Here is an 18,761-nt window from a genome sequence, read left to right on the forward strand (position 1 = left end):
AAAGGGGCTCTACCTGGTGTAGTGGTGCTACTGTGTGGCGTAATTTGAATAATAGAGACTACTGTGCAGTAATATGAATTGGTATTATTTTGTGGCCACACCCCTTCCCCATGAAGCCGCGCGCCTACATATTTTTTGCGCGCCTACGGCGCGCACTGCCCCTGTTTTGCATAGAGGGGGGGGGGCGCTGAGGCTGTTTCTTGCACACAGCGCTAAAATGTCTAGTTACGGCACTGCTATTTAGTTCCTGGTTTGACGTCACAAACACGCCCTGTGTTCGGCCAGCCACGCCCGCGTTTGTATCTGACACGCCTGCGTTTCTCCGAACACTCCCCGAAAATGGTCAGTTACCACCAAGAAACACCTACTTCCTGTCAATCACTCTGCGGCCAGCAGTGCGACTGAAAAGCGTTGCTCGACCTTGTGTGAAACTACATCGGCTTTTGTGAAAGTACGTCGGCGCATTGAGCCGCATGCGCAGAAGTGCCAATTTTTAGCTTGATCGCTGGGCTGTGAACAACGGCAGGTAGCGATCAACTCGGAATGACCCCCTAAGCCTAGGAGAGAGGTAAAGTACCAGCCAATCAGCTCCCAACTGCCACGCCTGGGTTTGAAAAATGACAGTTAGGAGCTGGTTGGCCGGTACTTTAGCTCTCTCCAAAGCTTAAGGGGGACATTGACTAAGCAGTGATAAGAGCGGAGAAGTGAGCCAGTGGAGAAGCTGCCCATGGCAACCAATCAGCAGCTCTGTATCAATTTCTAGTATGCAAATTATAGATGTTACTTCAGTGCTGATTGGTTGCCATGGGCAACTTCTCCACTGGCTCACTTCTCCGCTCTTATCACTGCTTAGTAAATGTCCCCCTTAGTACATAAACCCCCAACTCCTCTAAGCAAATGTACGCGGCCATATTATGTGGTCCTGGGGAGGGGGGGTCGTGTTACCACATCTGTCCCCTACATAGCGCTGACTGACAATCTGTGGACTCAGTGACTAGTTCACAATATATATATTTTAAGATCCCATTTATCATCATAGGCTCAGTCCTCACCCTGGCTGCCTCCATTGAGCAGTATGTCTTGGCTCTGTACATAACATGGGGGTGAGAATTAAAGGTTTTTATGTAGCATAAGCGGCAGCCATATGTTTTTTATTACCATATACAGTAAAATAAAGAAAACCAGTGAAATATTTGAACTGTAAAGGTAAACAACTGGTTCCGTGTGACTGTGACGAGGAACGCTGGCACCTACAGCGCCATTAACGCTGGATAAGTAGCAAATTCCTTTTCGTATATTTGATTTTCATCCATTATTTGCACAAAGGGAAATTCTAAATCTTTTTATTTCTCCCCAAATGACCTCATTGTGAAAATAAAAGTATCTGGAGCGTTGCCAGCCCCGGATTATGAGGAATGCGCAGAATTTTTACGCGCCCCAAGCAGCGGCTCTGTATGCATGTAACCTAATCCCGCATTTATATTAAACTTTCCAGTAAGGACAAAAGATGATTATATTGTCTCAGCGCACAGCATCAAATACATTCATATTACCATCTAATGTCTCAAGCATTTGGCACCTGAAATATTTATTTTACCCAAAGAAAGATGTCAGAAGCGCAATTTATATTCAAATTTCCGCAGCTTTATTCGGTATTACACAGTACAATGTCAAAGTACTCCAAGTGTTCTGAGATAAACAGTATATTGTCTAGAAAATGAACAAATACAGGTAAAAGAAATAAAGTGCTTTAACCAGGACTGTGTGTGTGTTACAGCAATCTGCTCAGGTGCGTCTCCAGGCTTCCAGCAGTCGGCTGTTTATTGGGTGGGCGTCTGGCGTGGCACCAGCTTCTAAGGGGCACCTTGGCATATGATTAGCCTTTGAACCATATGATTGGCTTTGGAACCTTATTTATACAACTCCTATTCTGACCTCCAGCTTGTAAAGGAAATGGATCATCAGCCTAATTCATGTTTGCAAGCCAAGAAAAACAGCAAACTGGGCAAAGTCATGCTGCACTGCAGGTGGCGCAGATGTAACACGTGCAGAGAGAGATTGGGTGAGTTATATTGTTTCTGTGCAGGGTAAATACTGGCTGCTTTTGGACATAGCTCACAAATTAGCTTTTATTTTTGCACTGCAGTTCAGATTTCAGTTTGAACACACCCCAGCCAAAGCTAATTCTCTCTACAAATGTTACATCTGCCCCACCTAGAGTGCAGCATGACTTTACCCAGTTACTTGCTTTTTTTGCTTTACTTACAAACATGAATCAGGCCCCTTCTGCTTAGTGTGATTTACATATTCCTACCTACTCTCCCAGGATGTCAGGGAGACCTGCTTCTATGAGCCACTGGTGGAAGTGGGCCATGTGGAGGCACCATGACGCGTTTCATAATGAACACTGGCATTGCTGTTCACTACCTTTGCTATTCAATGGCATTGTGGTTCATTACCTTTGCTATTCAGATCGCAGCATCGAGCAGGCGGAGGCATGGCAGAATTACATAATTGATGGTGCTGTGCCCCTCGAACCTCCCATGCCACTTTTAGGGTGTCAAAAACAGGGACTGTTGGCAGGTGGGCAAACGAAGCCCTCACTTATCAACAAGTCTGTTTGGTACACCCACCGAATAAATGTATTGGTCAGATTGGACACAAGGGGCCTTATGTAGTGGCCTGGGATAAACAGACATGTACAGTATGTAGCGGAATCACATGGCTGTTTGCACTGGGATTGGTAGTTTAAGAGTGTGAAGCGGGATCAGGCAAAGTGAGGCCCATCAGCTAATGTGGAAGCACAAGTCCCAGCATGTCCTGGAATCTGTATCTCCACGCCAGCTGAAGAGTCACCGGTCGACATCCTCCTAAAACAGTGCTTCTCAAATCCAGTCCTCGACATAACAGGGCATGTTTATCAGGTCTCCTCACGGAATCACAAGTGTCAGTAATGAATGCTCCAGCAAGGAGATATGGAAAACATGCCCTGTCAGTGTGTCCCAACGACTGGATCTGAGAAGCCCTGTGCTAAAAGAACCTGGGATCACCCCAGCATGGCTGTAACATAGGGATTACAGTCCTGCTCGTCTACTGTAACGGCGAGATCCCTGCTATGCCCGATTTTGACTGTGCGATTTCCCTTGAACTCCCCCCCCAGAGCCCAGAAGCACCGATTTTCACTTTCTGTATATAGTCAAAATGGAAATCTCACGGTGTGTACACAGCTTAAGGGTTAAGGAGTGAAAGCCCCAGGCAGGTTGCGGAGAGGATCTGCGCACACCTCTCCCCAGCTCTGAGATTTGCTGTCTGTGCACTTTCCAGGCAGATAAGCAGACGACACGGCTCAGAGCGCTGACAGAGAGCAGTCTGTGACCACGGCGCACTCCATAACTCACCCCTGATCACCCGCTGCCAGATGTGGATGAGTTAGTAAGCTGCGCTCATTCTGACGCTACAGACCCAGAGGTCAACAGCACTTACGCTTCACCGGTGCCTCAGGCCCATTTATCAGTGCCTCCCAGCCATAGCCGTGCCTCCCTGAGGTAACAGAGCCCACTGAGGCCTGTGCCAGACCCCCTGCCGCCTCTTTCCCCACAACCAGACCTTGCCATCAGACCGCGGGGACGTGATTCCCCTCCACGTGTTACAGCCGAGGCGCCAATCCCTCAGCGACGGGCTATAAATAGCCAGGGGTGAAACTTCTGTGATTGTTAAACGCATAATCACAAGAATGACAATGATATGCAGACGAGACAAGGACAGTAGAGCGGCCCAGCCGTCCCGGTGCGATGTGACTCATTGGCTGATCGTCTTATGATAACGATCACATATCGGATAATGAATCCGGCGGGGGCTATTTCTCTTGACTTTTTTTTTTTTTTAAAGTTCTAATTTTTTATTATTATTCCATATACATTTAGTGCACGGTTTTGGTCAATCTCCTCATTAGGCTACAGAAACACACAATATATTAAATTGGTGCCGGAATTCGCCTATACCTACCGCAACCAAACCCGTGCAACCCACACACAATTAGCCGTGATCAGTTCAGTGCACATTAGACGTATACAGTGTAACACATTCAAATGTTTTATATCGGGCGCAATCGGGTTCGGTCCAGGCGGATACTGCTAGATTAGCCGTGACTATACGGACCTTTCCGCTCTATGGTATAGACAACCTCTGTACTCGCGTACAGTAACATCGGGACACACGAGGAATGGAACTTGTACTATTTTGGAGCGCTATAGCGAGCATAGCCGGATTATCCACTATACAACCTAGTCTCTGGTCTAGGGCCCAGTAAGCACTGAGGGGCCTGTGTGGCCGTAACCTGTATTGTATGACGTAGTGGAGAGAGGCCCGAACCTGTATCTTACCTATAGCCCCATACGGTCTGCATCTGGCTGGTATAGTGATCACAGAGACGTCATTTACCTGTACGCTGGATATTACAGCTCTGGCTCTATCTCCTGTATACGAGGCCTGGGGGTGCCCATACATGCAGAGATTCACACATTAGCCTCATTATATTTGGGCATGACAAAGTGACCTCTGACCCTAATTAACACCTGGATCTACCAGATGCCAATCTGGATCACTGGAAAATGTGGCTGGAGAATGACCACTACCCACAGCGCATGTGGGCATCGGTCAGTCACAGTAACTAGGGGCCACGGCTTCCAGTAGAAGACCCGCATATACCAAATTTGACCACCAACCTATGTGGACAGGCCGTCTATGGGCCATGGCAGTCGCGGACCTACTCCCTGCCCTTAGTGGATCCCTGTGACCCACGTTCTGGAATTTCCCGGGTCACCTCCATTTCTGCAGTATCCGTTCAGATGGTCGACCATGTTATGGTCGACAGTCATTAGGTCGACCACTATTGGTCGACATTGACATGGTCGACATGGACACATGGTCGACACATGAAAATGGTCGACACATGAAAGGTCGACACATGAAAAGGTCGACGTGAGTTTTTTTACTTTTTTTTCTTTTGGGGAACTTTTCCATACTTTACGATCCACGTGGACTACGATTGGAACGGTAATCTGTGACAAGCGAAGCGGTAGCGGAGCGAAGGCACCATGCCCGAAGCATGGCGAGCGAAGCGAGCCATGCGAGGGGACACGGTGCACTAATTGGGGTTCCCAGTCACATTACGCAAAAAACGACACCAAAAAAAGGTAAAAAACTCATGTCGACCTTTTCATGTGTCGACCATTCATCGGTCGACCATTTTCATGTGTCGACCATGTGTCCATGTCGACCATGTCAATGTCGACCTAATGACTGTCGACCATAACATGGTCGACCATTCATACCGGAACCCATTTCTGCAGTATAGTACAGGAATACGCTCACTGATCAGCCTTCTTACAGTCCACGCGGACACAAACCACAGCTACAGGAACGGAGGAGGGAAAATAGTTCCCGCATGCAGTTCCGGGGTTCCGCCGAGGCTAAGTAGTCCAGGAGGAAATTTACTAAAGGTCGATTTTGACTGATTTAAAATCAAAATTGATGTTGTACGTCCGGGACCAAAACACATTTATTAATAGGTAAAAATGAATATATAAAATCATGTGTTAGCAAATGTGAGTCTCAGCCCCTGAAACCCAACGACTGAGATCGATTTTCATCTATTTTAAATCGATTAAAATCGACATTTAGTAAATTCCCCCCCCCCAGGTATCCCGCAATGTCTGATTGGCTGGTTTGGCAGTTGTGGACCGACAGGAACAGCCCCCAGAAACGGCGGCTGTATTTTAAGCTGATCATTAGTAAATAAGCCCCCTCTGCGACTTTTAACCATTTGAAATATAAAGAAGATAACGTCCATCATTCATGTTGCGATACAGTGTATTCATCTGAACCTGGCTTCCGCAGGATGTGTGATGGCTGGATGACAATTATCTCTTCTAACAGCCCGGCTTACCACAATCCAGCGCCACGTGACGCTGCTTTAATGTAGGTTAAATATTATTCACCATCTGCCGTTACTCTTTATGTAAATCACATATAACATTATAGGGCCTTAGCTGTTATCTCGGACCAGCACTCGCCCCATCTGCTGGAAATTCTCAACACTTTTAAATAGACTCGACAAACGACAGTATCTAACGTAGCATTAAAACCACTATAAACCCAGAGGTTCCCATCCGTCTCCATCTACAGCTCACGCTGGGCTTAGAAGAAAACACATTTATATAACAAAACAGAAAAAAGTGCCAATAATAACATGTCATAAATGCTATTTATTCCTTTACAGAGGGAGCATTTTGTGATCTGAAACAATGTGCATGGGAATGCAGCCAAATCAGCGTGCCAGGAGCTAGTGACATGTTTGAGGCACGAGCCATTTAGTGCCTCGCTGATGTCACCAGTGCCTCAAGTGGCAGGCTGAATATTGGTTCAGCACACAGAACGGCTTCCTTCACTGAGTGAGGATCTCAGGAAAAGGGAGTTTGGTCCTAAATTGTACATTCTACAAAACGATTGTGCAACATTTAGTGATTCAATTGAAAGGGAAAAAAACAGTGGGGGTAATTCCAAGTTGATCGCAGCAGGAAATTTTTTAGCAGTTGGGCAAAACCATGTGCACTGCAGGGGGGGCAGATATAACATGTGCAGAGAGAGTTAGATGTGGGTGGGTTATATTGTTTCTGTGCAGGGTAAATACTGGCTGCTTTATTTTTACACTGCAAATTAGATTGCAGATTGAACACACCACACCCAAATCTAACTCTCTCTGCACATGTTACATCTGCCTCCCCTGCAGTGCACATGGTTTTGGCCAACTGCTAACAAAATTCCTGCTGCAATCAACTTGGAATTACCCCCTGTATCAGAAACACAAAAGAAGAAGACGACGCTGGTATAGATCTGAGCCAGTCCCTGCCTGATACATCCTCTTCCTCTTCCTGATACATCCTCTTCCTCTGCCTGATACATCCTCTTCCTCTGCCTGATACATCCTCTTCCTCTGCCTGATACATCCTGCCTGATACATCCTCTTCCTCTGCCTGATACATCCTGCCTGATACATCCTCTTCCTCTGCCTGATACATCCTGCCTGATACATCCTCTTCCTCTGCCTGATATATCATCTTCCTCTGCCTGATACATCCTGCCTGATACATCCTCTTCCTCTGCCTGATATATCATCTTCCTCTGCCTGATACATCCTGCCTGATACATCCTCTTCCCCTGCCTGATACATCCTCTTCCTCTGCCTGATACATCCTGCCTGATACATCCTCTTCCTCTGCCTGATACATCCTGCCTGATACATCCTCTTCCTCTGCCTGATACATCCTGCCTGATACATCCTCTTCCTCTGCCTTATACATCCTGCCTGATACATCCTCTTCCTCTGCCTGATACATCCTGCCTGATACATCCTCTTCCTCTGCCTGATACATCCTGCCTGATACATCCTCTTCCTCTGCCTGATATATCATCTTCCTCTGCCTGATACATCCTGCCTGATACATCCTCTTCCTCTGCCTGATATATCATCTTCCTCTGCCTGATACATCCTGCCTGATACATCCTCTTCCCCTGCCTGATACATCCTCTTCCTCTGCCTCATACATCCTGCCTGATACATCCTCTTCCTCTGCCTGATACATCCTGCCTGATACATCCTCTTCCTCTGCCTGATACATCCTGCCTGATACATCCTCTTCCTCTGCCTTATACATCCTGCCTGATACATCCTCTTCCTCTGCCTGATACATCCTCTTCCTCTGCCTGATATATCATCTTCCTCTGCCTGATACATCCTGCCTGATATATCCTCTTCCTCTGCCTGATATATCATCTTCCTCTGCCTGATACATCCTCTTCCTCTGCCTGATACATCCTGCCTGATACATCCTCTTCCTCTGCCTGATACATCCTCTTTCTCTGCCTCATACATCCTCTTCCTCTGCCTGATACATCCTCTTCCTCTGCCTGATACATCCTGCCTGATACATCCTCTTCATCTGCCTGATACATCCTGCCTGATACATCCTCTTCCTGATACACCCTCTTCCTGATACATCCTCTTCCTCTGCCTGATATATCCTGCCTGATACATCCTCTTCCTCTGCCTGATACATCCTGCCTGATACATCCTCTTCCTCTGCCTGATACATCCTCTTCCTGATACATCCTCTTCCTCTGCCTGATATATCCTGCCTGATACATCCTCTTCCTCTGCCTGATACATCCTCTTCCTCTGCCTGATACATCCTCTTCCTCTGCCTGATACATCCTGCCTGATACATCCTCTTCCTCTGCCTGATACATCCTGCCTGATACATCCTCTTCATCTGCCTGATACATCCTCTTCCTGATACATCCTCTTCCTCTGCCTGATATATCCTGCCTGATACATCCTCTTCCTCTGCCTGATACATCCTCTTCCTCTGCCTGATACATCCTCTTCCTCTGCCTGATACATCCTGCCTGATACATCCTCTTCCTCTGCCTGATACATCATCTTATGTACAAAAAACTCATTTCATATCTTAAATTTTTGGAAAAATCACTTTTTTTTTTTTTTTTGTCTTCAGCAGAAACATTAGCCCAGAATTGTACATTTTCTTTTGGTAAATTCCCATACGTTGTCGATCACTATAACTCACATTGAGTGGGTGTGCCGTCACCCACAGTCATAATACATAGTCGTAACCCATAGCAACTAGACATAGCAACTAGACATTTACACTCATTAATCTAGCTTTCAGGAGTCGCATCAAAGCGGAAATCTGATTGGCTGCAGTGAGGCACGGCAAAGAATTGTGAAGTGTAAAGGTCACTTATAGAAACCAAACCGCTTTAGGGGCAGATGTACTAAGCCGTGAAGAGAGATAAAGTGGAGAGAGATAAAGTAGCAGCCAATCAGCTCCTAGCTGCCATGTTACAGGCTGAGTATGAAAAATGTCAGGAGCTGGTTGGCCGGTACTTTATCTCTCACCACTTTATCTCAATCCAAGATTTAGTACATCTACCCCAGAGTCACCAATAAGCTTACATTATACATAGTCACACATCGATGACCCAAACTAATCGGGACCAAGGGTATTACCGATAATCTGTCTGTGATGTTGAGCACGCGTCTTATTAAACTACTGTATGGGGTCTATGTACTAAAGCCTTGGATGGAGATAAAGTACCAACTAACCAGCTACTAACTGTCATTTTTCCAAACCCAGCCTAAACATGACAGTTAGGAGCTGATTGGCTGGTCCTTTTATCTCCATCTACATTATCTCCATCCAAGACTTAGTAAATAGACTCCTAAATGTGTTTGTTGTTGTTTATAATCATATGATACAATGTAATTTCTATGGGCTAATACAACACCAAATATCATTCTTGGATCCCATCGATGGTTGATGTTTTGGGATAACTGACCTCTCAGGTATCAGTGTTCTCTAGTACAGCTGTACTTAGGGGTATTAGGGTTCTGCCCCCCTCCCCCAATCCCTGCTCTTGAATGAATGAATGAAGGGAGTGGTGATCGTATAGCTTTAAGAAAAACTGGTCTTTGAAGTTATAAATCCCTGTCCAGCCTGTATGTACTTAGGTAAGGGGTAAGTAGGTCTGTGAAAAAGGACATTAGTATCCAGCATATATTGAAGCCCCTGATGCTGGTTGTGATACATGGATTTTGGCACACCAGCTAACACCAACCTCTCTCCTAGATAAGTGCCCTGGATGGGGCTGCGCCCTGGCACCTACGGCGTTCTGTATTATCTGTAAGGGGCCATTGTTCCCCTATTGCTGGCCAAACTCTCTGTTCTGTGCAGCCTCAATCAGCAGGTAAGTAGCCATCAGCACCGGGACTTGTGGCTTCCTGCCCTGACCCAGTGACCACCCTGACACAGCCATACAGTAAGTGTACACTGATTATTTAGCGTCTCCTACCAGGTGGAACAATCTGGGACCCCCACTTATCTACAGCTGTCATAATAACCTCATTATTGTCCTCTGGCTCTATGCAACACTGGGAGCAGCCGGGAACCAGTAATCAGCCAGGGGCCACCTGACATTTCCCTATGATCCATAGAACCCCACTTTACATCACTGTGCCCCCCAAACTCCAGCACACATTTACATTCAGCTCAGTAGTAATTGCCTCTCTTGTCTACAGCACCAACACTTTTACAGTAAAAACCCCTTTCAGCTGCCCCCAGCTCGGCCAGTACTGCCCCACACCAGGTGGTCCTGTCCGCACACAGGGTGCCACCCCCTGCCCCCCATCAGCTGTACCTGCCCTGGCAGTTCTGTATGTGTCTGTAGATGACCCCCACCCTGTCCTGCAAGACCTGCGCCTCCGGCTCAGTCAACACCCCGAGTTCCGCGGCCAGGGGCTCCCCGGCCATGTACAGCGCGTGCAGCTCCTCGGCCGCGCTCCGCGCCAGGTGGAGCTCCCGCAGCCTCCTGACCACGCCCCTGCGGAACAGGCACACCGTGGCCAGCAGCTGCTCGTTGTACTTGTCCCAGGTGTCCCGCAGCCGGTAGCCGTGGGCCAGGCCGGCCTCGTTGTCCAGCAGAACCAGGGTCCCGTCGGGGGAGCGGTGTAGGTTGTTGGTTCCGCGGAGCATGACCCGCGGGTCCCACTGTAGGCTGAAGAGGTTGCTGACCAGCCGGTCGAAGTTGCCCGTTAGGTAGTCGAAGAGGATGAGGTCGCCCCACTGGGCCAGTTCCACCATGCCGGGCCCGGCGCGCAGCTCCTGGCGCAGGGGGCGCAGCCGGCCGTCCTGGGCGCGCAGGGCCAGGGGGGGCAGCACGGAGCTCAGGTTGTATAGCCAGGGGGTGATGGTGACCAGGGAGCCCGGCACCCAGCCTGTGGCCCCGAGCTCCGCCTGGACAGGGTCCCACTGGGCGCTGCCCACCTTGGATAGGACGCAGGGGGGCACGGCGCGGAGCCCCAGGAGCCGGGACAGGTAGAAGGACAGCGCCTCGCCCTGGATCTGCTCCGGGTTGATGCCATAGCGGACACACGCCCGGCTCCCGTCGGACAGGGTGGCCAGTCTGTTGGTGCTGCGCCCGCAGCCCCTCTCCAGGGTCACCACGCTGGCCGCCCGGGCACACTGCTGCCAATGCAGGGAGGACTCATCCGGGAAACCCCGGGGCAGCGCCCTCTCCAGCGCCCGGGGCCACAGGATGCCCTGCTCCAGGGTGAGGGTGGTGCCCGCAGATGCCCCCTGTGCGCCTGGCTGCGGGGAGGGGGAGGTCACTGGTGGGCTCTGGGGCAGGAGCACCGGGGGACGCAGAGACCGGGGCGCTCTCCTAGGGATGGGTCCTGGGGGCTCAGCGGGGTGAGAGTCTCTCCATGCCCAGAAGATGCCCCCCAGTATCAGGCAGAGCCCGGAGGTCAGAAGAGCCACAGCTGCCCTCATCCTAGCAGGGCAGAAAGGCAGGAATCCCTGTGCGCTCACACTGCGCCTGGCGCATCCGCATTCACTGGGCGCATCCTCTCCACATGCGTCCCGGGCGCAGTTATCGGGTCCGTTCCGCAGACTGGGGGCACATGGTGGGTGTGAAGTCCTGGAGCCAGTTCTAGGGTGACCCCAATGTGCAGGGTGGTCACTGGGCACGGTGGGTGTTAGATCCTTGAGCCGAGTGCTGGGGTGACCCTAGTGGGCACGGTGCAGGGTGATCAATGGGCACAGTGGGTATGAGGTCCTGGAGCCGGGTTCTGGAGTAACCCCAATGGGCACGGTGGGTATGAGGTCCTGGAGCCAGGTGCTGGGTGACACCAATGGGTATGAGGTCCTGGAGCCGGGTGCTGGGTGACCCCAGTGGGTATGAAGTGCTGGAGCCGGGTGCTGGGTGACCCCAGTGGGTATGAGGTCCTGGAGCCGGGTGCTGGGTGACCCCAGTGGGTATGAGGTCCTGGAGCTGGGTGACACCAGTGGGCACGGTGGGTGTGAGGTGCTGGGTGACCCCAGTGGGCACGGTGCGGTCACTGGGCACTGCTCCGTCCTCTGATGATGCTGCGCCCGGGAAAGTTGTGCCGGGGTCCCGGCAGTGAGGACAGGGGAGTGCGGGAGTCTCCCGGTGCAGCAGCCGCTCTCCCTGCCCCGGATCCGCCGTGTGACTGCCGGGGAAGAAGCGTGAGCTCTGCAGCTTCCAGATGAAGAAGATTCCCATTCCCGCACCTCCCGGCCCCCTCATCGCCCAACGCTCCTCCTCTTAAAGGGGCCGAGTCCTGAGTCCCCCCCGGCTCCCGCAACAAAGCGTCTGCAGAGCCCACATGTGTCACGCTGCATGCGGGGGATACAATGTTACATAGCCCCCCGGGAATACACCCACCCGTGCCCATGGGGTGTCACAGCTGGCACGTACCCCTGCCCAGCCTCAGCTATATACACAGTATCACACAGCTGGCACATACCCCTGCCCCTCTGTACTCTCCCTGCCCAGCCTCAGCTATATACACAGTATCACACAGCTGACACGTACCCCTGCCCCTCTGTACTCTCCCTGCCCAGCCTCAGCTATATACATTGTATCACACAGCTGGCACATACCCCTGCCCCTCTGTACTCTCCCTGCCCAGCCTCAGCTATATACACAGTATCACACAGCTGACACTCTCTGGAGCGGGGAGGAAAGGGTTAATGCGGGGACATTCCCGGGACACCCTGCGGGCACACTGCTCGGGGAGGGTCAGGGAAGATGTCAGGGTCTCAGTGTCTCCTCATTAGGACCTCTTGCTCGCAGAGCAGCCTCAGTGCGGGAGCTCCCCCTGGTGGACAAATGCTGGAACTGCTGAGCGATTACCTTGCGCGATATCGTGCGTACACACGAGCGATATGACCCGCGATAGCGATATACAGGGGTCACAGCTACAGTAATTTACATACGAGGCAGGACTAGGAAGGGAGAGACTGCGGCGGCCATCTTTTCCTGGCTGCATTGTGCGGTGTGGCTGGATTGCTGAGGTTATACTTGATGGACACTGCTGCATTGTTGGATTGCTGAGGTTATACCTGCTGGACACTGCTGCATTGTTGGATTGCTGAGGTTATACCTGCTGGACACTGCTGCATTGCTGAGGGTATACCTGCTGGACACTGCTGCACTGCTGAGGTTATACCTGCTGGACACTGCTGCACTGCTGAGGTTATACCTGCTGGACACTGCTGCATTGCTGGATTGCTGTGCTGTGTTGCTTAGCTGAACACAGTGTCTGCTGTGATGGATCCCTTTACCTATAGAGTTAGGGTATTATATGCTATGGGTGTGGCCCTAACTGAGATGGAGAGGGCCCAGAACAGGAGACGACCTCGCTCGCGCCGGACGCAGCTGCAGCAAAGGGAAACTCTTCATGAGCGGCTGCAGCGAAGGGAAACGCTCTCTCACGAGCGGCAGCAGCGGAGGGAAACTCTCTCTCACGAGCGGCAGCAGCGGAGGGAAACTCTCTCTCACATGCCGCTGCTCGTGGAGATTCAAGAAAACAATCCCGATGACTATCGCAACGTCCTGAGCATGGATGACGCAACCTTCCAGGAGTTGCTGAGTCTGGTGACGCCTCACCTCCAGAGGCAGGATTCCGGGCTGCGGCGGGCCGTACCTGTCGAGCAGAGGCTGGCCACCACCCTGCGCTTCCTGGTGACTGGCCGGTCCCTGCAAGACCTCAAGTTTGGCTCCCTCATCTCACCGCAGGCTTTGGGCCTCATCATCCCGGAGACCTGCAAAGCGATATACACCGCCCTCAAGCCGCGGTGCTTCAAGGTAAGTGCATTTTCCATGCCCCACAGTGCCAAATGGAAATTGCTGCCCCCCTTTATGGTATATGCTGCTGGTCATCTCTTTATACCCCCAAGTGTTATTTGTTGCTCCCTTTATGGGGGGTGGTCTTCAAGTTGCCACCAGCCGGGCTCCCGGCGACCACCATACCAGCGCCAGAATCGCGACTGCCGGCATACCGTCATCTTTTCTCCCTCTTGGGGGTCCACGACCCCCCACGGAGGGAGGATAGCGTGGCGCGCGTAGAGAGCCCGCAAGGGGCCCATTTGCGCTCGCCCAGCTGTCAGTATGCCGGCGGCCAGGATTCCGGTGCCGGCTGGCGCTGGTATGCTGGTCGCTGGGACGCCGACCGCTGGCAAACCATACTACACCCCTTTATGGTATATGCTGCTGCCCACCACCAGTGGTGCCTTGATGAGGGGGAGTGGGTACTCTTTACCTGGGCCCATTGGAGGGTCCCGCTGCACTCCCCCTTCCCCGTTGCTGCAGCCACACGTCAGGTGGGGAGACAGGACTGGCCGCGGCTGCCCAGCACACACTGGGGAGAGAGAGACAGCTATAGCAGCGGCCAGTCCTGTCTCCATGCATGATGAAAGGAAGGGGAGAAATTGCGCCCTCCCTCCTGCCGTCCTGCCACCGCTGCCTGATCCCGCTGGTGGCCATGTCTATGTCCAGATTGGGTTACAGTCAGGATCCCGGTACCGAAATACTGACGGCGGAATCCTGACAGAACACTGACGCCAAAATCCAGAAATGTCAGGATGCTGGAATCCCAAAAGTACGTATAGCCGGGAGTGTTAAGGTGCATACACACTTGCCAAGAAATTGAGCGACGTCGCTCGTTTCCACCCGTCCTGGCCAGTGTGTATGCTGCCATCGACAAGCGATGTGTGGCCCCGCGGGTCGTTAACGACCCTCGATGTCGGCTGTGCAGGCCCGGCCGCTGCGTGACGTCTCTGAGCGATATGGTCATCATATTGCTCAGTGTGTACGCCCGGCCGCCGACCGCCACGGCCCGGGAGGGGAAACACTAGGCACTAGGTGACGTCGCTCATAGAGCACATCGCCTTTAGGGTTAGACTGCTGGTGTAGGGGGGTTAGCTATAGGCACCACCGGGGGAGTTGGGTATTAGGTTTAGGCACTTAGGTGGTCATTCCGAGTTGTTCGCTCGCTAGCAATTTTTAGCAGCCGTGCAAATGCTATGCCGCCGCCCACTGGGAGTGTTTTTTAGCTTAGCAGAAGTGCGAACAAAAGGATCGCAGAGCGGCCAAGTTTTTTGTGCAGTTTTAGAGTAGCTCAAAACCTACTCAGTGATTGCGATCACTTCAGACTGTTCAGTTCCGGATTTGACGTCACAAACACGTCCAGCGTTTTTCCTGGCACGCCTGCGTTTTTCCTGGCACGCCTGCGTTTTTCCGAACACTCCCTGAAAACGGTCAGTTGACACCCAGAAACGCCCCCTTCATGTCAATCACTCTGCGGCCAGCAGTGCGACTGAAAAGCTTCGCTAGACCTTGTGTGAAAGTACATAGTTCATTGTAATAGTACGTCGCGCGTGCGCACTGCGCCGCATTCGCATACGCAAAAGTGCCGTTTTTTTGCCTCATCGCTGCACAGAGAACGAATGCAGCTACCAATCAACTCGGAATGACCCCCTTAGAGGAGAGGGTTGGGGATGGGCTGCAGGGTGTGGGAGGTTAGGGTTAGGCTGCGGAAAGGGAGGGTTAGGGGGTGAGTTAGAATACATAACTCACCCGTCCGGATCTTCATCATCGGCATGCCAGCATCTGTATTCTGTTATATTTACCATTTTTTGTCTTTTTTCATTCTAGTTCCCCTCATCCGGGGAGGAATGGAAAAGCATTGCTGAGGAGTTTGAGTCGCGTTGGAACTTCCCGAACTGTGGAGGAGCCATGGATGGCAAACACGTGAGGATAGCTCCGCCTTCCGATACCGACTCGTTGTACTACAACTACAAGGGTTTCCACAGTATTGTCCTGTTGGCCATCGTCAACGCTAACTGTGAGTTTCTGTTTGTGGACGTTGGCAAGAACGGGCGAGACGCGGATGGTGGGTCCATCAGGTACACCCAGTTTTATGAGAGGCTCGTGTCTGCGAGGCTCCATTTACCTCCCGCTGGGGAATGCAAGTACGGACTCAACTTTGTGTTTGTTGCTGGTGAGGCCTTTGTACTGCACGAGCATATCATGAAGCCGTATGCGCAAAGGGGGCTGACCAAGGAGCGGCGTATCTTCAATCATCGGCTTTCCAGGACACGCCGTATTGCGGAGACCGCGTTTGGTCTCCTCGGCAACCGCTTCAGGATATTCCACACTGCCATCAACCTACCTGTGGACAAAGTAGACTGGGTTGTCTTCGCATGCTGTGCCCTACATAATTTCCTGAGGCAGAAGAACACCCAACAACGGCCAACAACTACAGCAGTGCCAGATGCCACAGAGCACACTGAGGACATTGATCGCTGGACTCCTGTGGCTGCAGCCAGGGTTACTCAGGCGGGCCTGGTACGTGCTAAACAGGTCAGGGAGGATTACCTGGCCTATTTCAATGGTGCGGGGACGGTGCCCTGGCAGGAAGACTCCATAAAGTGAAGAACTTTAACAAAATGTAACTTTCCCAGAGTTTAATACATGAACATTTGATATAGTGGGTGCACGGTGTCTCTACTCTACTAGTGACATGGTGGGTGCACTGTGTCTCTACTAGTGACATGGTGGGTGCACTGTGTTCTACTCTACTAGTGACATGGTGGGTGCACGGTGTCTCTACTCTACTAGTGACATGGTGGGTGCACGGTGTCTCTACTCTACTAGTGACATGGTGGGTGCACGGTGTCTACTCTACTAGTGACATGGTGGGTGCATGGTGTCTCTACTCTACTAGTGACATGGTGGGTGCACTGTGTTCTACTCTACTAGTGACATGGTGGGTGCACTGTGTTCTACTCTACTAGTGACATGGTGGGTGCACGGTGTCTCTACTCTACTAGTGACATGGTGGGTGCACTGTGTTCTACTCTACTAGTGACATGGTGGGTGCACGGTGTCTCTACTCTACTAGTGACATGGTGGGTGCACTGTGTTCTACTCTACTAGTGACATGGTGGGTGCACGGTGTCTCTACTCTACTAGTGACATGGTGGGTGCATGGTGTCTCTACTCTACTAGTGACATGGTGGGTGCACTGTGTTCTACTCTACTAGTGACATGGTGGGTGCACGGTGTCTCTACTCTACTAGTGACATGGTGGGTGCACTGTGTTCTACTCTACTAGTGACATGGTGGGTGCATGGTGTCTCTACTCTACTAGTGACATGGTGGGTGCACTGTGTTCTACTCTACTAGTGACATGGTGGGTGCACGGTGTCTCTACTCTACTAGTGACATGGTGGGTGCACGGTGTCTCTACTCTACTAGTGACATGGTGGGTGCATGGTGTCTCTACTCTACTAGTGACATGGTGGGTGCACTGTGTTCTACTCTACTAGTGACATGGTGGGTGCATGGTGTCTCTACTCTACTAGTGACATGGTGGGTGCACTGTGTCTCTACTCTACTAGTGACATGGTGGGTGCACTGTGTCTCTACTCTACTAGTGACATGGTGGGTGCACGGTGTCTCTACTCTACTAGTGACATGGTGGGTGCACTGTGTCTCTACTCTACTAGTGACATGGTGGGTGCATGGTGTCTCTACTCTACTAGTGACATGGTGGGTGCACTGTGTTCTACTCTACTAGTGACATGGTGGGTGCATGGTGTCTCTACTCTACTAGTGACATGGTGGGTGCACGATGTCTCTACTCTACTAGTGACATGGTGGGTGCTAGTGACATGGTGGGTGCACTGTGTTCTACTCTACTAGTGACATGGTGGGTGCACTGTGTTCTACTCTACTAGTGACATGGTGGGTGCACTGTGTTCTACTCTACTAGTAACATGGTGGGTGCACTATGTCTCTACTCTACTAGTGACATGGTGGGTGCACTGTGTCTCTACTCTACTAGTGACATGGTGGGTGCACAGTGTCTACTCTACTAGTGACATGGTGGGTGCACTGTGTCTCTACTAGTGACATGGTGGGTGCACAGTGTCTCTACTCTACTAGTGACATGGTGGGTGCACAGTGTCTCTACTCTACTAGTGACATGGTGGGTGCACTGTGTTCTACTCTACTAGTGACATGGTGGGTGCACTGTGTTCTACTCTACTAGTGACATGGTGGGTGCACTGTGTTCTACTCTACTAGTGACATGGTGGGTGCACTGTGTTCTACTCTACTAGTAACATGGTGGGTGCACTGTGTTCTACTCTACTAGTGACATGGTGGGTGCACTGTGTCTCTACTCTACTAGTGACATGGTGGGTGCACTGTGTCTCTACTAGTGACATGGTGGGTGCACAGTGTCTCTACTCTACTAGTGACATGGTGGGTGCACAGTGTCTCTACTCTACTAGTGACATGGTGGGTGCACAGTGTCTCTACTCTACTAGTGACATGGTGGGTGCACTGTGTCTCTACTAGTGACATGGTGGGTGCACAGTGTCTCTACTCTACTAGTGACATGGTGGGTGCACTGTGTCTCTACTAGTGACATGGTGGGTGCACAGTGTCTCTACTCTACTAGTGACATGGTGGGTGCACTGTGTTCTACTCTACTAGTGACATGGTGGGTGCACTGTGTTCTACTCTACTAGTGACATGGTGGGTGCACTGTGTCTCTACTCTACTAGTGACATGGTGGGTGCACTGTGTCTCTACTAGTGACATGGTGGGTGCACAGTGTCTCTACTCTACTAGTGACATGGTGGGTGCACTGTGTCTCTACTAGTGACATGGTGGGTGCACAGTGTCTCTACTCTACTAGTGACATGGTGGGTGCACTGTGTCTCTACTAGTGACATGTTGGGTGCACAGTGTCCCTACTCTACTAGTGACATGGTGGGTGCACTGTGTCTCTACTAGTGACATGGTGG

The 18,761-nt window shown here is 51.3% G+C and overlaps 2 protein-coding genes across 2 annotated transcripts; one reads left to right on the top strand and one right to left on the bottom strand.

Moving 5' to 3' along the window:
- Window positions 1-1,622: 1,622 nt before the first annotated feature.
- On the bottom strand, window positions 1,623-11,937 carry FJX1 (four-jointed box kinase 1). Its single transcript, XM_063946294.1, has one exon. It carries the CDS (start codon window positions 11,406-11,408, stop codon window positions 10,266-10,268), a length of 1,143 nt encoding a protein of 380 aa, XP_063802364.1. The 5' UTR covers window positions 11,409-11,937; the 3' UTR covers window positions 1,623-10,265.
- Window positions 11,938-12,774: 837 nt separating this feature from the next.
- Window positions 12,775-16,715, top strand: LOC134969857 (uncharacterized). Its single transcript, XM_063946057.1, has 2 exons — window positions 12,775-13,749; window positions 15,598-16,715. The coding sequence occupies exons 1-2, from the start codon at window positions 13,213-13,215 to the stop codon at window positions 16,375-16,377; spliced, it is 1,317 nt and encodes a 438-aa protein (XP_063802127.1). The 5' UTR covers window positions 12,775-13,212; the 3' UTR covers window positions 16,378-16,715.
- The last annotated feature ends 2,046 nt before the right edge of the window (window positions 16,716-18,761 follow it).

Source organism: Pseudophryne corroboree, chromosome 11 (assembly GCF_028390025.1).
Source record: "Pseudophryne corroboree isolate aPseCor3 chromosome 11, aPseCor3.hap2, whole genome shotgun sequence".
Classification (NCBI taxonomy): Eukaryota; Metazoa; Chordata; class Amphibia; order Anura; family Myobatrachidae; genus Pseudophryne; species Pseudophryne corroboree.